The sequence below is a fragment of the Lycorma delicatula genome, chromosome 2 (assembly GCF_047948215.1).
Source record: "Lycorma delicatula isolate Av1 chromosome 2, ASM4794821v1, whole genome shotgun sequence".
Taxonomy (NCBI): Eukaryota; Metazoa; Arthropoda; class Insecta; order Hemiptera; family Fulgoridae; genus Lycorma; species Lycorma delicatula.
This window is the reverse complement of record NC_134456.1, coordinates 108,041,169-108,060,525: the sequence shown is the minus strand read 5'-3', so window position 1 is coordinate 108,060,525 and position 19,357 is coordinate 108,041,169. Positions and strand designations below refer to the sequence as shown.

Genomic DNA, 19,357 nt, shown 5'->3' with positions numbered 1-19,357 from the left:
TATAATACAAACTCCCCAGTCTTCAGTCCAGTATTGAAAGCCACTTTGGCCACCTTGCCAAACTTTTCTTTTTGCAGTTTGGTGTGCTAAAACCAAATAGCCTCCATCACATCGCCTTCTGCTAAATCTTTTGGCATGTCAAACACAAACATTCGCAGCCGCAATTGCTTCTCCATCTTGAACTTCAGCGTGAGTCCATTGAGGGATCTGCTCATCTTTATCTTTTTCTCAGTGTCCGAATCGTGGGTAACTATTTTTACATCTTTCAGATTCTCTCTCACTGCTGAGAATTTTCAGCCCCTCTTTCTGCAATTTCAGCTTTTCACCAATTTCAATTTTAAATGCTGTCAATGAGACAGTCTCATTCAGCTTAACGACTAGTATTACTTTCATGATCTTTTTACCTTCCTTAGCAACATCACTGAAAGATCTTGGCACCAACATTGTCGTCATCATCTAAGTCTCCTTGACCGGCCCTTTATATCCTGCGAACCCCAATCCCTCAACAAATCCTTGATGCTGCTCCACTCTCCTAACCACCAAGTTTTTCAGGAATCTTAATTTCCTGATCTGAACCTGGAATCAAGTGTGCACCTTCATGGTGGTGTTCTTTCCAGCTCCCATCCAGTCCTTCATTTCATTCCTGATGAAACTCAATATCCCAGCTACTTCTTTTAGGGTCTGCCCATTGACATGCTCTTCTTTGGCCATTCTTTATTTACGAGCTTTAAGTTTTAAGGCCTCTTCTTTCTCAGCCAGCAGTGGAGGAAGGACAGGATGTTTTCTGGTTCCTTGCCTGGTTTCCCTGAAGATTTTTTCCATTAGCTTTTTTACTTCTTCTTTGGCCTACAATTCCTCAAGCACCGAGCTTTTGCTTTCTGCTTCTCATAACTGTGGTTGCTTTCTCGTTATGTCCATCTGAGGGGAATTTTCTTCCCCACATCCCTGTTATCCTCCTCAGACCTCCGGAGTGTCCCTCTCACACTGAGCCTCCTGATCTGTCCTGTCTGATTCGATCACTCTTCCATCTTTCCTTTTCTCCTGCTTATTGGGAGAAGTTTTCTTGTCTCTTGCAGGTGCAAGAGACCTCCACAATCTCCTGTTGTAGGGTCTTTTTGTGGTCACTCTCTTTCCTCTTTTTACTTATAGCACCACCAGTTATTCCTTATTTTTCTGCCATTTCCTTGAGATAGTTCTCTTCCATTTCAAGATAGTCTTCTGTCTTCCCTCTCTCGCCTTTCAGAGCCGTTTCTTTTTTTTTTATCAGTTGACCTCTCACTTTCTGACGAACTTGTTGCACCTCCAACTAATCTCAGAGATTCAGCACAAGCTACAGTGTCTCTATAAGACCCGCCTCTTCATCCACGCAACGAGGAGTTTAATGTCACTGTTCAACATCCATAGTCATTTCCACTTCTCTTTCTTAAGTGACTTCTTGTATTCTCTTGCAATCTGCTCACCTTCATGCAAGAGATACTCATTAGTCGGCTTATCACTTCTTTGGTAATCATACTCCTGGTAAGAAGTGTAATCCTCTTGCTGGATGGTCTTTCCTTTCACCATCAGAAACTGTGCAGCACATTTACTTTCCTTCATCAGTATGTTGGTGATACTTCCCCTCTTTTTCCCTTCCATGTCTGGCTCTTTCCTCTTTTACCTGGCAGCATCTTCTTCCATCAGAGCTATTTTTGTTCTCTGACAATCCTTGTTATCCAAGTTGATGTATTTTACTGAATCCCCTTCATTCTTGGGTACTGGACTCCTACAACACTCTCTACCACATATTTGATAGAGAGCCCAGTTGCATTAACCACTGTGCCAATTAGTGTTTTGAATTGCATCACTGGCAAACTCTCTGATCACTACTTGATCCACTTTGCAAACTTCCTTTTTTGTTTTTGTTTTTTGATATTGTACTTTTGTGCGATACAATCATCAGAGTTCACTGGCTCTCTGTTATCTACAAGGTTCCCTCACCCAAGAAATAAAATTCAGGCATAAAACAAGAATATTTAGGTTACTCTAACAAATACAATCCACATTAAGTAACAAATACCAACAATAGAAGATTTTTCAAATGACAATAAATAAAATTAACAATCAAATAAATCAATAAGATAACTTAGCCACAAATAACAAGAACGTAAAGTGCCAAAAACCCACTTCTCATAAATCAACTTTCCATATTGGATACTGGGATGTTCAAAATATTAAACAGCATGTGCAGAGAATCAGCAGAGGCATCCCAGGGCTCACAGAACCCTACCACCCCTTTGAACACTACATACTTGCCAGTATATCACTCACAGAGAATGCCTTCCTGAGCATCCTCCACACGGGGTCACAAAACTGAAGAAAAGCCTGAAAATTGCATACAAGAGAATCACATCCAGCTCTATATTAACCTGAAACCATGCACCATACACACACCTAACATCACGGGTCCCCTACCAGAATAGCACAAGTGTATTCAAAATACACATGCACGAGTGTATGCAGAGCTCACCATCAAAATACATATGCCCAGCCACTACCACTCATTATCAGAGACATGGAAGCAACTTGTCAGGTTACAGTGTAAATCATGAGAGGTGAGAGAAGAATGCCCAGGCACCGCTAGTCTTCTGACCACCAACTCTTCTGGTTTATGCCTTTACAAAGGATGTATCCTTGTTGACACTAATTGCATTGGTACTCCCTTCTCGCTCTGCTGCCCATACAGCCTACATCGCCAGAGGAATACTCTGCATAGTACTCATCGTGGTGTAGGATCTCCATCCAAGCCGTCAAAAAAGAAACCCATTTCTATGCCAAAACAGCAGTCTGTACACACAGATCACTCCCCAGGTTTATCCACATTCTCGCAGGACTCAGATTGCTAGCCCACCACCAAAGAGACAACCAAGGTAGCATGTTTTTAAAATTCCTTCACCCAAATATTCTTTCAGAGGTGTATAGCCTGATTATTACAGCGGCAGGGGTTTTCCTCCTGTTGCAGATTCTTTTATCTATTAATTACTAATTACACAATGAAATGCCCTAAAAAATAACATAATTTATTATGAGACATATAGCACGTTATTTGTTCAAATGAGTCCATTTCTCCTGCTATTCAGGGGGTAGCAGCATGTTATGCCCCTACTGTGACGCACTACACACTGAAGCTTGGCCCCAGCTAAGTAGGTCGACTTACTGACATAACCCAGGCCCCCATACCCATGACCATGGTTCACCACAATGGATAATATATGCAATTCCATACTAAACTATGGGATATCAACCTGCTACATAAAATACAGCATTCACCCCCAAGATGGTGTCATCATGAACAATGGTCCATATTAACAAAACTACACCTAATAATCTATGTAGTGAATAAAAAAAGGAATGCAGTGCGAGCTCAGTGTTAGAAACCAATTTTTTTTTTTCTTTATAGAGAAAAATAGACCAGTCTTGATACAATACAAGACTGGTTCAACATTGGAGGTCTATGGACACAGAGTAATAAGATTCCTCTAATACATGTTAAACCCACCTGATCAAGCAGGTATGGTTAAAAATATAGTATTTCATCTACTAACATATGAGTATATGTCACTCACAGGACTGATACAGTTAACACAGAAAGCTATTTAGGTCACATCAGCAAATGATTGGAAAAAATGGCAAAAAAATACCTGTGAAAAAAAATTTTACAAGAAGAGACATGACAAGTAAATCAGTCAACCTTGATGATAATGATTCAATGTTACATCTACCAGGGAAGCACAATGCAATGATTTTATCCACATTTAAAGTTAAATGGCTACAATCCAACCAGTGAATAATTTTTTGAACTGCTGTCATAAAATTTTCATTCCTTTTAAATAATTATCTTCAATATAGATACAGTTGTGCTGTCTCCAAAGAGTATTACAGTAAATGGTCCAAGATTTTGAGATATAATTAATAAACAATAAAAGCAAATAAGAACAATATAATGTTTATAAACAATTATAAACAAGAAAAGCAAAAGAACCGAGCACAGTTCATATGCCACTTTCACATTCTGCATCCTGAAGTGAGAACCTTCATTTTACCTGAGTATTCTTATTAAAAGATGAAATTTTAACTTATATCAGTTTTAAAAGTTTTTTAGTAAAAATAGAAACTGATTCAAATAAAATATTTTCATAATCCATAAGTAGCTGCCAACTAGCTACAAAAATAAACATGCGTACATTAAAAAATATGTTTATCACAGAATATCAGAGGAGTCTAATCCTATTCTTATGCAATGCAATAACATTGTGTATTACAACCAAGATGGGCAATCATCATTTACTATGCAGTTTTCCATCCTGTAAAACATTAGTGACAGAAAGAGAATCAAGCTACAAAAATTCATCAAATTTCAGAAAAAACTTATAAGAAAATAAATTAAATAAAATAAATGTATAACCTCAATCTCCCAGAAAAGAGATCTTGTGTGTCTATGAAAATAGTCACGTAATGGTATGCATTCTGTACCTTTTTCACCAGTTTCTAGATATGTTTGTTCTACATGCTTGTAAAACCAAGGCTTATACCACCTGCCAATTGAATTAACCTAAAACATATTAATTATTAAACAAACACATAAAATTGATATTCTAATTCTCTTTTAATATATGTACCTTAAACTAATTAAGTTTAATAAATGAACCACACTAACACTGTGTAAAAGCAAAGTAAGTGTTATCTTTTATATTTTTAAAGCCATAGGAACAGTCATTGACTGATATTCTTGGTTTCATCCCTTTATATAAAATAAGTAATTTTAAACTGGGGAGATCAGCTTCATTCCTTGATTTATAAATTAACTTTTGTAGACCACTAACACTTTCCGCAAGTTTACTTTTAAAATTTAAGTTTGAGACCAAATTGTAAATCTGTATAATAACTGAAGGAAGCAGAGGCAGGGTTACACATATGAAAAAATATAACTGTATCTCAACAAAAATTGTGTTGATAAGTTAGATACAATCATACAATTTTATAAATAACTAGCATTCCCATCACTGCTTCACCTGCGCTGCTATATGGTTACTTGCATTTCCCATTGTAGTCAGGGGATGATTAGCCGATGAAGGCTCGCTTCACCTTTCCTATCTAAAAAGCATTAAAACCCTTCTGTGTTCATTAAACGTATGCTTGTGAGAATAATAATGATAAATAAAAATTACTTAGCAGGAATGGTGGATGGTAGAAGTTTGTTTGCTGGCACAAATATAGATGTGATGTTGGAAGGAATATTCCCTAGACTGTTTCTCGATGGACAGTAAGTAGTTGACTGTTCCAGTGATTACCATCACAATAGTGTTTCAGATCACAAATGTCTGAGGTGAGGTGTGCCGGTGTAATTTTCCTGTTCAGCAGGGGTGTTTCCTGTACAGGAGGATAGACTGGCAAAAATCTGTCAATATATTATTGGCCAGACTGTGTCTTGGACCAAAGTATGGAAGTTATGGATTTGGAGGAGTTGGTAGAGCAGCTTTCTCTTGCTTATGTGGATGCTGCAGAACACTCTATCCCATGTAGTTCTGGAAGGGAGAGAATTGCTTCATGGTGGATGAGAGATTTTTATGATCTGAAGTGGTTTGTGAGTCATCATAGGCGACCTTTCCAACGTATGGGTGACCCTGAGCGACAAGCAGAACTCACTTTTGAGTATAGGGATTTGAGTACCCGATATTTTCATAAGATTTGAATATCAAAATAGGATTCTTGGCAATCTTTCATGCAGAGTCAGGGTAATAAGAATCCCTTGGGTGTCATTTATAGGATTTTGGGACATAGACAAAGGAAAGACATTCTTCTGCCTGCTCTTTCAACCTGGCTTGGCATACTGACAGGACAGAAATAATATGCCCTCTGTTCAATGATTTACTCCCAGATGATGATGTGAAGGGCAAGTGCCAGTATCATCTGTGTGTTAGGCATGAGGTCGCTTCTTTGCATTCCAGTATGACAGCTTTGCAGATTACTGAGGCTGAGATGGGGCAGGTTGTTAGCAGTTTTGCAAGGCATAAGGCTCCTGGGTATGATGAAATCACTGTGAAACTTCTTGTTACACTGTTTCATGATGGCGGCACTGAGGTGAGTAAGATTCTGTCCAAGAGTATCCCTAAGGCAATGTGCCAGGCCCTCTGCTTTGGGTTACGGACTCTCTCATGTGGTTGAGGTTCCCCAGTGGATGTTGTGTCATTGCTTACGTCGATGATAGGCTTCTGCAGGTCAAAGGAGACTCATGAAATGAGGTTGAATTCTGGGCAACTCAAGCTTATAGACTGCTAAAGATCCTCTAGCACTCTACAAGCAATCAACACAAAATGATATTTAGCCCTAAAAATAACACCGTGATGGTGCTGAAGAACTGTTTGGTTGCTATGTAGTGTGCCCATTTTTTGATGACAGGTCATCTATCCATTATATCTTATTGCAATGGTATTTGGGTGTACTCTTTGATGAGAATTTCAGCTTCAAGGATCACTCTCAGAGTGCCACTAAGAAGGCTTTCTTTGGCAATCATAAGGTGGTCCACCTCGATTGGGATCTAAATTTTAAATCAATGATAATTTTGTATAAAGGTGAATGCGAGGTGATTACACTTTATGCAGCATTTGTTTGGCAAATAGAATGAGGTATAAAAACTACCGCGATACTATGTTGAAGGCTCAGCATTTCCTGTTACTTACTCTATCGGAGGGAGGAGAGCTATAGGACTATTTCATGTGAGGCAGTTCTAGTTATTGTGGGTATAAAATCAATTGATGCCCTTGCATCACAACATCAGTTTCTTTGCCGTGTAAAGCTGCGAAGAAGTCGGGTGAACTGACTGTGCAGTGTTTTCAGGAAATAGAAGAGGAAGGTTCTGGTATTTGGCACGACATGTGGGATGAGATGGTAGATGGGCGATATATGTACGATCTCTTTCCAGATGAAGGGGCATCGGGAGTCACCTTATGGATCTCCTTGAACCAGCATATGACTCAGTCCCTTTCACGGCATGATGTATTTTGAGACAAGCTGGCTTGATTTGGTTTGACTGACTCAGGTCCATGTCCTCAATGCTTAGTATTGGATGATGCATATTATGTGCTGTATGTCTGCTCAAAATATGAGTTTAGGCATGCAGAGGTGGTCAGGGAACTTGAGGATATTGGTTCAAGTCTGGATTTGCAAGCAAACTGGAAAGTTAGAGATTAGTGAGTTAGAGATTGTTGAAAATTTTTGTAATTTTTGATGCTCAAAAAGACTGAAGATGTTTAGTACAGAATAATAGTCTGGGTGGCTAGGAAACCGTTTAGGTGTTTTTCCACCAGAGTAGGCATAGTCATCAATTGTGCCCGGTTGTTGTTTGGTATGTTCGTGGTTTGACTGGCAATTTTGGTTGCTTTGGTATAGTAAGTCAAAACTGGTTGCAAACAACTTTTGAGGGTATGAGATTAATACTTTGTTATAGCTCAATTTGTAAATTTTATTGGTTATCAGTTTGTTTTTTTTTTATTCAGTTAGGCAAGTTTGAAAAATATCTTTTGTTAGTTGATGGGTTTTAACATCGATGGAAATGTCTTTTGTAGGCATCTGTATCATCCTGAAAGAGGCCATTCTGATGACTGAGATGTGTTATCAGTAATGAGGATTTAGAAGATGACCTTCGGTAGAGCCATCAGGGCTAGAAACAGAGGAGGTGATGTGGAGACCGGGATCATCAAAAGGCAGGTGTCTTCCCTATGGGATCAGATGGTGATCCATGGGTTTATCAAACCGTATGTACATCCTTATATGAACAAGGGAGATCGCTGCCTAAGGGCCCTGAATCAAGAAAGCTATCTCTTAATCTGATAACTTCCAGAACATCAATTGAATAAAAAAGTACATGCAGAACTGATGTCCTTGATTGAAGTCAATGAAAAGAACATTTTAAAAAATATTCCCACTGAAGATAAAATTGGGTATATCAATACCACCTGGAGACTATCAGACAGCCCATGAAATGACAATCCCCATGATCTATATCTAAAAATTTTAGACATCAGAAGTCCACAGTAAAGGTGCTAGTTCTTGTTTTCTGGGATCAAACAAGAGTCAGTTTGTTAGACTTTCTTGAAATGGCACAACAATAAAAACTTGAATGTTATACTGTGTTATTAAAAAAATTCTGAGAAGCCTTTAGAAAAAAAAGATTTGAAAAAGTTTCCTGCAATTAAACTGCATCTTGATAATGCTAGGACTCATTTGTTTCTAGCCAAAATTAGCAAAAATTGGGTAGTCAATAGTCCCTCAACCTCCCTTCAACCCTGATCTTGTACTACCTCTGATGCAATATTATTAGGGGCTTCAACTAATCAGCAAAAATATAAAGCTACTAATATACTTACATTTATTTTTTTCTTCTAAGAGAAACAAACTTTAATAGTGGGTGAAAAAAGGGCTTGGATGGGGTTCGAACCCAGATCTTTCTGGATGAAAGGCAGATGTTAAGACTCCGCTATAGCTTGGTGTGATACATAAAGAAAAAGATTCAGGATGTAAATGTTCTGAGAACAAAATAATTCCACAGAAAGAAAGGAATGGAAAGCAGCATCAAACCAGTCAAAGACTAATGGTAAAAAAAAATTATAGTTTTGATAAAGAATTAAAAACTTTTTTTTAGGTTAGTCATATTTTTTTAAATTAAATAATTTAGAGCATTTATTCATTAATAAATTTAAAAAAAATGAAGAATAGTAATGATGAATGTGTATGAATGAGAGTATGTAGCATATAATATTATCCAACTGCATCTCACAAACCACCTACTGATTATTTGACTTTTCAGATTCCTTTTCCAATATATGAGCATTATAAGTGTACTCATAACAGATAACTTAAAAATTGTTATAATTATTTAAGCAAAAGAGACTGTTATAAGAAACTAATAAAAATAAAATAATTACATTTTTAGGATTGTTGACAAATTTACCAGTCATAACAACTCCTTTATCTTTGGAATAGACGATACCTTCCACAAATAAGTTTCCTTCTGCACATTTAATCTCTCTTTCAAACACTTTGACAATGCTTTCTAATGAATACACAGGTTCATATGTAAGTTCCACATACCTAGAACAAGGAAATTTTATTAGATTACTAACTGATATTATATTTTTTACTAAGTACAATGTTATCCTGTAAAATTAATTATGTGAAAATGTCAACATACACAACTAGGTTTTCTTTTCTTAACTTTATTATTATTGTATAAAATACCAATAGTATAAAAGTATTAACCTAACAAAATGAATCCTGCAATAGTATTATTTAAATTCAGTAAATTATGAGGATCAATTTATTAAATGTGGCTTTAACAGTTAGCATTTGTTCTTACTATGTATGTTTTTATTTCCCAGATCTCTAATGTCTAATAAATACCACCAGTTACAAAAACATTAGGTGATATAGAATGTAGTTTACTCACTAGTCAACATCTGGCTTCTTTCGTTTTCACATTATATTAACAATGCTTGAACAATATGGCTTGATCAATCTCTCCATTTAATTAATACAGACATCATAGCATATCTACCATGAAGCACACACTTTTTTTTACTGATTTATAACTCATATCTATTTCTCATTGAAATTTACCATACCACATACCAAGATATTCATAAGTCCATGAAACATTTTAAACAATCACATTCACAAATAATAAAATATACATTACATTCAAAAATGTTTGTCCCCATTCCCTGATTATCTCATGTAACTGAAAATGTATTGCTGTAACCCTGATTGACATTCTCACACGCACATGCAACAAATATTTATGGTTAATACAGCTTATTATTAACTGCTCAGTTCATCTAAAATGTTTACAACTTCATTAAAATTACCTGAAAGATGCTCTACATTGTTGCATTCCAACTATAATAGCTAGTTGTAATAGCTTACAACTAACATTTATTTCATCATTACACTACAAATCAGCTTTGGTAGGAGTGAAACCACATCACACCTATTGATGCTGGAGGCCTTACACTTCACGGTTTGGGGACAGGTGATCACAGAAATAGATCCACTTCATCAAACATGTTCAATGTAAGCTATACATACCAGTCATATATCAATATTATTGATAACAATGCATACCAATAATTGATGAGATGACTTTTGAGATTCTACTATTCTGTAATTTTAGATTACATGTATCACATAAATCTATAACTTTCTTTCCTTTACTATTTATTCATTTATATTTTGATCAACGAATATCAACTACATACTACACTTCACAGCAACATCTGCAGGACAAATTTTGTGACTTCCTATCAAATGCATTCCAATCACCAACAGTTGTTACATTCTTCTCTCTCACTCTCTCTCTCTCTCTCTGCTATTAAAAAATGTCTGCAGTACACTGTAATTGGTTTCCATTCTGCATCTTAAATATCATCCATTTAAATAAATGGTAAAATATAAAATACCTATCTACATTAAAATTAATAGTAAATATTCTTTCCACATTCTAAACTTCATAAACTCTCTAGGCTCTGATTTGAAACCCAATGATTTGAGGTATGATTCCCTAGCAGCAAAATACCACCACAAACAATAAATTTCATAATAAAGAATCATAATATTTATCCACTTTCATTTTAGTTTTCTGAATTATTTTGCCTTTTAACAATAACAGTTGATTACCACCACACAAAATTCTCTTTCATCAATTTTTCACAAATCACAATATATATTAGAACACAAATGAATGCGAACAACATACAGTTAACTCCTGATTATCTGTGAGTGGTTTAACCACGTTGTAGCTTCACCTCTCAAAAAAAATTAGGTTTTAAAAACATAAAAAAGCTAGATTTAAATTTTTTTCATCATTCTGTGATAGATTTACTTCTTCATTCATTTGCTACATGAATGTATGCAAGTATGAACACACGTTTTTAACATGCTAATGCTGTAGTACAGTTCATTATGGATACGATAAGACGATAGTTCATTGTGCGATATTAATATTAATATCCAACACAAACTACCAAGTTCAATTAAAGAAAGTGTTCAGTCACTACAAGATCAATCATGTTTTACTTTTTTTTAAATCTGAAAAAGAAAAATGCATAATCTATTATTTTTTTTTAATATCTGTACTTTTTTCTTGTTAGCTACTGTAGTTTTAGTAAGTGTTTTTTAATGCATTACACAATATATACACTACTGTACATACAAACTATTGATGTACAATAATATTGAGAGTATATGTTAATACGTATTTTGAATAAACTTCTCAATATTACTTTTACTAGGTATATAATAGTGTAGTGTATTGTACTGTATTTTATTCTATTATTTACCGTTACACCTTAATATAGTGCATGTAATTACTGAACTGCAGTACAATATTAGGTCATTTTAACACATACTACTTCCTTAAATATTATTTTTAAATCAAATGCAACTTTATTACAATTTTGGATTATCTGCGATCCTCTTCCCGGTAATTATTGCAGACAATCAGGGGTTGACTGTAATTATGAATGAAAATAAATCTGTAAGTGGAAAAATAATTTTTAATATACTTTTATTTTATATGCATACATATTCATTGTACTTGCATAAGTTTGATTATTAACACAAAATGTTTTTCAACACAAAACCTTTGATAAATATAAAAAAAGATTTCCTGTTTAAAAATGTTACTCTAGTTGCATGTCTACAAGGCTGTCTGTTTAGTCACTGTTTAGTCTGTTGGTCTGTCTACTTGGCTAGTTTTACCCAAGTACTTTGGAAAGAATAGAAATAAAATGTCTTACAAAAGTTTCTGAAAAATTAAACCCATAACTGCCAATAAAAAATAATTCACAATTAAATAAACTTTCATATAAATTAAATGTCATGAAAAAATACTGAAACTTCCCTCAAAATTTTGATAAATACTGTAGACTCTGTAATCTTTTCACATTCATCAGATAGTATACAGTCTCGCTAAGCCAGTAATGTTGCTACTACAATTATTTTTTTTTGCCAAATGAAAATAAAAATAAATAAAAAAATCAATATAAATTTAATTCTACAATATTTTTATAATGTATGAATGTCAATTTCTTACTTTTTTGTAGGTATAATTTGAATTTCAACTGCAGTTAAAAATCCAAGGGTTCCATATGACCATGGCACAGAATAAAACAAATCTGGATTTTCATCCTGTTAGATAATTTAATAACCAGTCATTACTTTTACTTATCATTAAATCAAAATAATAAAATAAAGACAGATGACAGTTCAGTGTAAAAAATATTCAGATAAACAGTAATAATAAATAGTTTTTTTAATATATTTTTTCTTTATCACAATGATAGTTTTAGATATAAAACTATAATTTATATCTATGGGGATGATATTGCCAGATTCTATGAGAGAAAGCAAAGAATCAGTAAACTGCAAGAGGAATCTAAAACTCGTAACTGTACTCTGGATTTGTTATTATAAATCAAGTCATTCCACAAGTCAGAAAATTGAATATAAGGAACCTTCTTCACATTATATTTTGTTGTGAATAATATTTAATACAGTTTAGATTTATGAGCAAGTGATTTTTTTTTTTTTTATTTAAAAGAAATTATCATGAATTACATATTATCATACAATATTTAATAATGATGAAATGAATTTGTATCTTATTAAGACCAATTAAACCTAAACAGTATGGTTTCATTTTGTTCTAGATAAATTAATCTGATCATTCCATATAAATTTACCACGTAACAGTAAAAATGGCTGTTCTTAATTTCCTAAAATTTCATGCTACTTAAAATTTTCTAAAAACTTTAGAGTACAAATAAAATTTCACGCTATCAGCAACAGAAATGTTGCTATTACCATTAATGAGATCTATCCACAAAATTAGTCCACAAATTTTTGTCTCCTGAGAAGCAAAGAGCAACAATTTTATCCTACATTTAAAGTTAGGTAATTACAGCCTATTCTGTGAACAATTTTTTTTAACTGCAAACATACAATTTTCCAATTGTTTTCACTAATTATATTCAGATACAGATGAAAGTTGCAACAATGAATGAATTGAAATTAACCAGCTGTAGGCAGTTTCTTTAATTAGAAATAAGTGCAGAATTAAATAAAATGCTTCAAACACTTCACAAGGATAGAAAAATTAAAAAAGGATCTTTTTTTCCTTATTTATGCCATTTAAAATATTTTCTAAAAAACAAATGGCCATGTCAGAAGGAAAGATTTTTTATACAACCATGAAGATTTGTCAATATGTTATGTTTTTAAATCTATTTTATATCTCTTTTTTCAAGAAATTTTAATAATACTTTAAAATGTAATTAATTGAAATTACTTTACAAAATACAGACAATAATAATAAAATGAACAATTGTCAATTCTCAACAGTCTTCCATTATGTTGCAAAATTTCTGTTTCTATTGATTGTTAACAAAATAACACCAAAACAACAAAGATAATTAACACTGGATTATTTTTTGCTTTAAATTAAATCCCTGTTTTCTACTTAGTTTCCTTGGTTTTGGAAAAATTCTGCTTAACTGTAGCATCTACTCAAAGATCAACTTTTTGTTAGCCTTATTTTTCAATGGCAGTTAGAGTAAACAAAACTTCAACATAGTGCAACTAGTATTTGTCAAACTGTCAATTGCCATCCAACTAAATTACCTTAGAACACTTAATAACACTTCCATCAGCTATAACCAGTTCAAAAGAAGTACATATATGTTGAAAAAGACCATATATATGAGACGTGGTTTCCACACCTTGTCCATTAACAAGTCCACCTAAAAAAAAAATTCAGTGGTAAGTTGATGATAACTACAATATCTTATGCCATAAACGTAAAACAAATATAACATTTCAGCAGCATTCATTCCTTCAACTCCAGCTCATGTTTTAACAATGAAAAAAGCATTTTTTTTAATAATTGTTTTTTGTTAAGTCGCTTTCTTAATTTAAGTTAAATGTTATAATATATTCCTCTGTTTAATAATGGTAATCCAACTTTTGCCAAAATCTATGAAAAGGCCCACTTTATTGCTGTATACATTTACAAATTTAGTTTGAAGAAATTCAATACACATTGTCTAACATCTTTTTTAAACATGTAACCTTTTTCTTCAATTTTCAATTCAGATTTAGGGATAGTTTAGGTGCAGAATTTTCTTTGAGGAACTTCATGCATAAAATTTACTATGACTAACAATAAAGAAATTATAAAAGAATATTGCAATAAGAAATCCCTGCTATGTAGTTTGGGAACCTCCCTATACGCAACAGGATATATCACCAGGTGTTGAATAGGCTAAAAAAGACTATCAGTGTGTTAGTTAACTGTAATAAAGAAAGAGCAAACTAAAATTGTTACAGGTAGGTAGCAACAGGATTTGAGATATGATGGGATCTGTTTCAGGGGAAACTAAAAATTTCCAAAAAATCGATAAAGATCCTACGCCAGGCTAGTGTCAGCTATCTGTAAATAAACCAGCCTACCCTTTTTGCTTTGAAAAGCAAACAGCCATATCATAAGTACTAGTATAATAATGAGTAGATATGTGTGGAGAAGCTTAACAAAGAAATAATTCCTGAAAGGGGAGAACACTTCCTTTCATTATGGTTACCAACTAATCGCTGGGTTGATATAGCCTGAACAAACTTAGAACTTGGTTTTTTTCACAGAAGCAATAAAAGAATTAGAAGTAAAATCTGAGAACAGAATAACAAACTGAGGAGGACTGTCAAAAAGTGGTGCTGATTCTTTTAATAAATTAAGTCTTTGAGTTCTTGCGACAATTATTTTATTGTAACAGTATATATCATTTATATGTATAAAATTAATAATGTAAATCTTTATGTAACTTTATTGCATTAATAAGTGTAATGATTAAAATAAGACTTGATGAGTCCTTAGTGACTTGTAGTAGTCTCATTGAGAACTGGCATAGGACTGCCTGAATGAAGTGTTACTTAAGAGAAATTTACTATATTTATCTTAAAATTCAATACAATTTAACAACTATGCTAAACAATTATTGAAATAAATTTAAAAAAAGATTATGTTCAAAAAATGTTTACAAATAAATTTATTTAAAATTCTTTGCGAGTTTTCAGTTACAAAAACATCAAACCATTATCCACTCTATTAAAATTTAATTAATTATATGGTGTATAAGGAATGGCAAAGGAAGGGTCAGGGCTGCCCAGCAAAGGCCAAAACCCATCTGTTAACCAGAAAAGTTCTTGCGATGATTTTTTTTGACTTAAGGGTAGTTTTACTTATTGACTCTCTCCGCACATAACAAACAGTAAATATGGCTTGCAATTGCCAGCTGCTACAGTCAACAAAAGCCACCTTTTGAAACAAAGGACGGGATATGCCCATGAGAGATGTCATCCCTCTCCATGACAAAGCCAAGCCGCACACAGTAATTTTGACAAGGGATAAATTGGAAAAATGCACTGGGAAACCCTCAAAAACCCTCCCTAAAGTCCAGATTTGTCCCCCTATGACTATTTTTTGTTTGCACCCTTGAAAGAATTGCTTGGAGAGGAACAATTCAAAAACAATGAAGACATCAAGGTGCACATGCACAACTGGTTAACAAATTGTCCTCAAATTTTATGAATAAGGAATATTCAAGCTTCCAAATCCTCTGCAAAAATGTGTAGATCATGCAGGAAACTAAATAGAGAAAGTATCAAAATTGATACTTTCATCAGATCAGATGTACTTTCATCAGGGATCAGATTAACCCTTCTTAATCTGATGCTGGCTAAGTCAAAAATTATGAAACTTTTTTTTAAGTTATTGTTAATTTTATTTAAATATATGTAATTTTTTTTTCATTTTAAACATTTTTGACTAAAATCTAGTATTTCAATTTATTAAAATTAAAATAAAAATATCCATAAAATCATTTATTTAATCACAGTTTGATTTCTGTACAATTATTGAAGTTACAAATGACCTTTAACTTTTCAGAGTACCATTTAATGATGCTGTTAATACTGATAATTAACAACAACTAATCAGAAAAATCAAGAAAAAGTACAGTTCAAATGTACTTGTTTGTGATCAAAGGTTTTTCAAACATTTAAAAAGTCTACATTTTAGTAAATATTAATATTCAAAAACAGGTATTTCCAGTCAGAAGATTAAAGCATGTTAAGAAAACTTAATTCAAAAGATAAGGACCCTGGATAATTATGAATTCCACACTGTTCATTGTTAAACCAAATAATAATAACCACCACCAATGTTTGTGAGAATAAACATTTTTGCTCTGTAACGCAAAAATGTTTGCATTACATTTTACTTTTTTCCTCATCCATTCTATTTACGGAATTAGTAAAAATACCACACTGAGACAAGATTAATAGAACCAACATAAAAAGGAGTCAGTATGCAGAGAAAAAATATTCCCGAAAGTTAATGATAGCAAATAGTAAATATATGTATGCTGCCATCACCCACTGTACGTGATTAATAAAATATCCTGGTACTGACCAGTATTAAATAAATAATTAACTTACATGACCCTAATTACTCAATGATCAGGATTAGAAGTACACAATACAGTCATAATCTAAGTTAATACAACATATGATGTAATACATAACTATAATTTATTAAATTGTAAAAATCTCACAATAAAATTTTAATTGAAACTTAACTGCAATGTAAGAACACATTATATATTACACCATGTACAATTTTCATGAAAATAAGAATAGGCCGGTAAACACAAATTTCTCTCCTACTCATAAAGCAACTGCTAAAAAAATTCATGCATGTACACATGCACTTGTGTGTCTCTGATTTACTCTAGTACAAAAGGAGAGAAAAAGAGGGTGTGGGAAGGGGGAGAGAGAAAGAAATAGAATTTACTCCACTTCCATGTCAGCAAACTGATATCTTGCTGCACAAGTGGGTTCCACTGTAAACTGTAAATGTTAGCATTTTTTATCAATAGATAAAAATTATGCTTAAAAACTGTGTAACATAATATACATCACAAAACATAAATTTAAATAAAATATAGCTTTCACACCATAAATAAATTTGTATGTGTCATTTGAAATTTTACCATTATTTATTCTATTAAGCTGATATATCCCTTTCCCAAAGTTTCAATTCCTAATAATAAATAGCTTACAATTTTTCAGTTGCAAGTTTATACTGAAAATGTTAATAAAACTAATCAAACAAATACCTGATTAGGTTTGCTTCATGTCTAGCATAGACTTATGGTATTTAATTCAATTTTAAAAAAGTTTTTAAATTACAACATGGCAAGGCAACCTACAGAGCAGTTTCATATCTTGTGCGTGAAATGAAAAAAAAACCACTCCAAAATGGAGATAGGCTGAAAATATTATCAACTAAAAGTCGTAATCATTAATTGACATGTGTCATGAAAATGATTGAATTAGCTTTCTGAAGTTAATTCAGTCAGAAATAAAACAAAAAGATAATTTTTAGGAACAAATATGCAATATTGAGTAATATCATAGTGATTTTATCCAATAAAACAGCATAAAAAAAAATTTGTGTAACATGTACAAAAATTATGAAATTAAGATAAAATTCAAACCACAGATTCATATTCAAACTCATATTCAAAAAAGGTACTTTTTGGCAACTGAATTTTTTTTATTAAAAAAAAATTGAAATTAAGAATAAAGTAAAACCAACTTTAAAATATGTTTTAAAAAGTAATAAAAAATACTTTCTGAATTCTTTAAATTATGAATTTTGGAAATCAGCATAAAAAAACCATATTAACAACATACTACTACTTAATAGTACTAATTTTAAAAATTTCTAAGATATACATATATATATTTTTTTTTTTTTTTATTAAATATTTTTTGGTTTTATTTTTATTTAAAATAGGAAAAGACCAAAGAAGAGCACAGTCCACATGATAAAAAAAGTTTGCAAAAAGAAAACACAAAAAGGAAAGAGTGTCTTAAGAATAAATCAGAAAAAGAATACAGAGAAACTATGTAAAGAGCCTCTGCTCATGTAAAGGCTGTCTGGAATATGGCAGTATGTAATTTCTTTAGTTTTTCAACTAATTTTCTTGGACTTTTCACACAAAAACAATTTCAATATCAAAATCATACCTGATTTAACAATTAGTAAAAATTACATTTTGTAGTATCACATTATATCTTAACAAATCAGTTATGATACTGACTGAGCAATGTAAAATTTCATTAAAAGAATAGAAATCTTCCATTGAAATTAACTAGAAAATACTTACAATGGGATTATCAAAGGAACAAAATAAGAATTATCAAAATCTGTCTACTTGGTGAACAGTAAAGCTTCAACAAAAAGAAAAAATAGTAGAATTAATAAAAATCTCCTCAATTATTGAATTTACTTAAAAACTCATCAAAATTATAATTTAATATTTTTTTGGAAAAAAGTATTTTAATTTAAATTTAATGACCTGCTGTTAATTTTCTATTGCCTGGTCAAACAGAAATAAATATCTGTGTAGCTTCAAGTATAAATACATAGAAAATTTATAATTATTAATTTATAAAAAACATAGTCAAAATATTTCTATCAGTACACAAATTTCATCTTTTATTGTTGTAGATGTATTTTTATATTTAAATAATTATACTTATAAAATAATTATGTGTACTGCTAAATATCACCTGCACTTTGAAGGTCTTAACTTATTGATATGCAAAAGTATATTCATCTCCCATGAAGAAGGCAACAGGAAATTACTTCAATCATTACTTTTCCAAATAAATAATATCAGTATTAAAGAATTACTTTAAAAATTATGATAAATCAACAAAAACATGCATATACTCAAAATTACTCAGTGGGTGATAATACAAATCACAGGAATTGCTAAGAATAATGGTGGATGTTAATAAAATTTCCATAGCACAGAATGTATTAATTCAAAACATTTTGCGTGATTCAATGGGAGAGTTACAGTAATTGAGTAATGTATATATCGCCACTTCAATTAATAGTGAAAACATTTTTAAAGTTATAGAAATAATTTTACTTACCTACTGTAAGATCCTCCAGTTCAGGGACAACTGGTATCACCCAACCCTGTGGTAGCAACAATCTAGTTAATTGGCCCATATCAACAAGTGGCTCAACAAGTACAGTCTACAAGACAATAAAAAATACAAATACAAATGCATTAAAATCTATTTAGATTTACTTATATCAAATAAAATGGAATGAATTAGCTTTTCAAATGTATTAACTTCATAATTTAAAAAAAGAGAGAATTACTAGAAAAAGAATAGATATGGATTCTACTAG

The 19,357-nt window shown here is 32.3% G+C and overlaps 1 protein-coding gene across 1 annotated transcript in view; it reads right to left on the bottom strand.

The window, feature by feature from the left end:
• Nucleotides 1-19,357, bottom strand: part of LOC142319086 (delta(24)-sterol reductase-like) — a 55,202-nt gene that overhangs the window by 23,871 nt on the left and 11,974 nt on the right. Inside the window, exons 4-8 of the mRNA XM_075355971.1 lie at nt 19,093-19,198; nt 13,711-13,829; nt 12,125-12,219; nt 8,961-9,126; nt 4,442-4,588 (exon numbers count right to left, since the gene is read on the bottom strand). Coding sequence (XP_075212086.1) covers nt 4,442-4,588; nt 8,961-9,126; nt 12,125-12,219; nt 13,711-13,829; nt 19,093-19,198 — 633 coding nt within the window. The remainder of the gene's footprint in view (nt 1-4,441; nt 4,589-8,960; nt 9,127-12,124; nt 12,220-13,710; nt 13,830-19,092; nt 19,199-19,357) is intronic.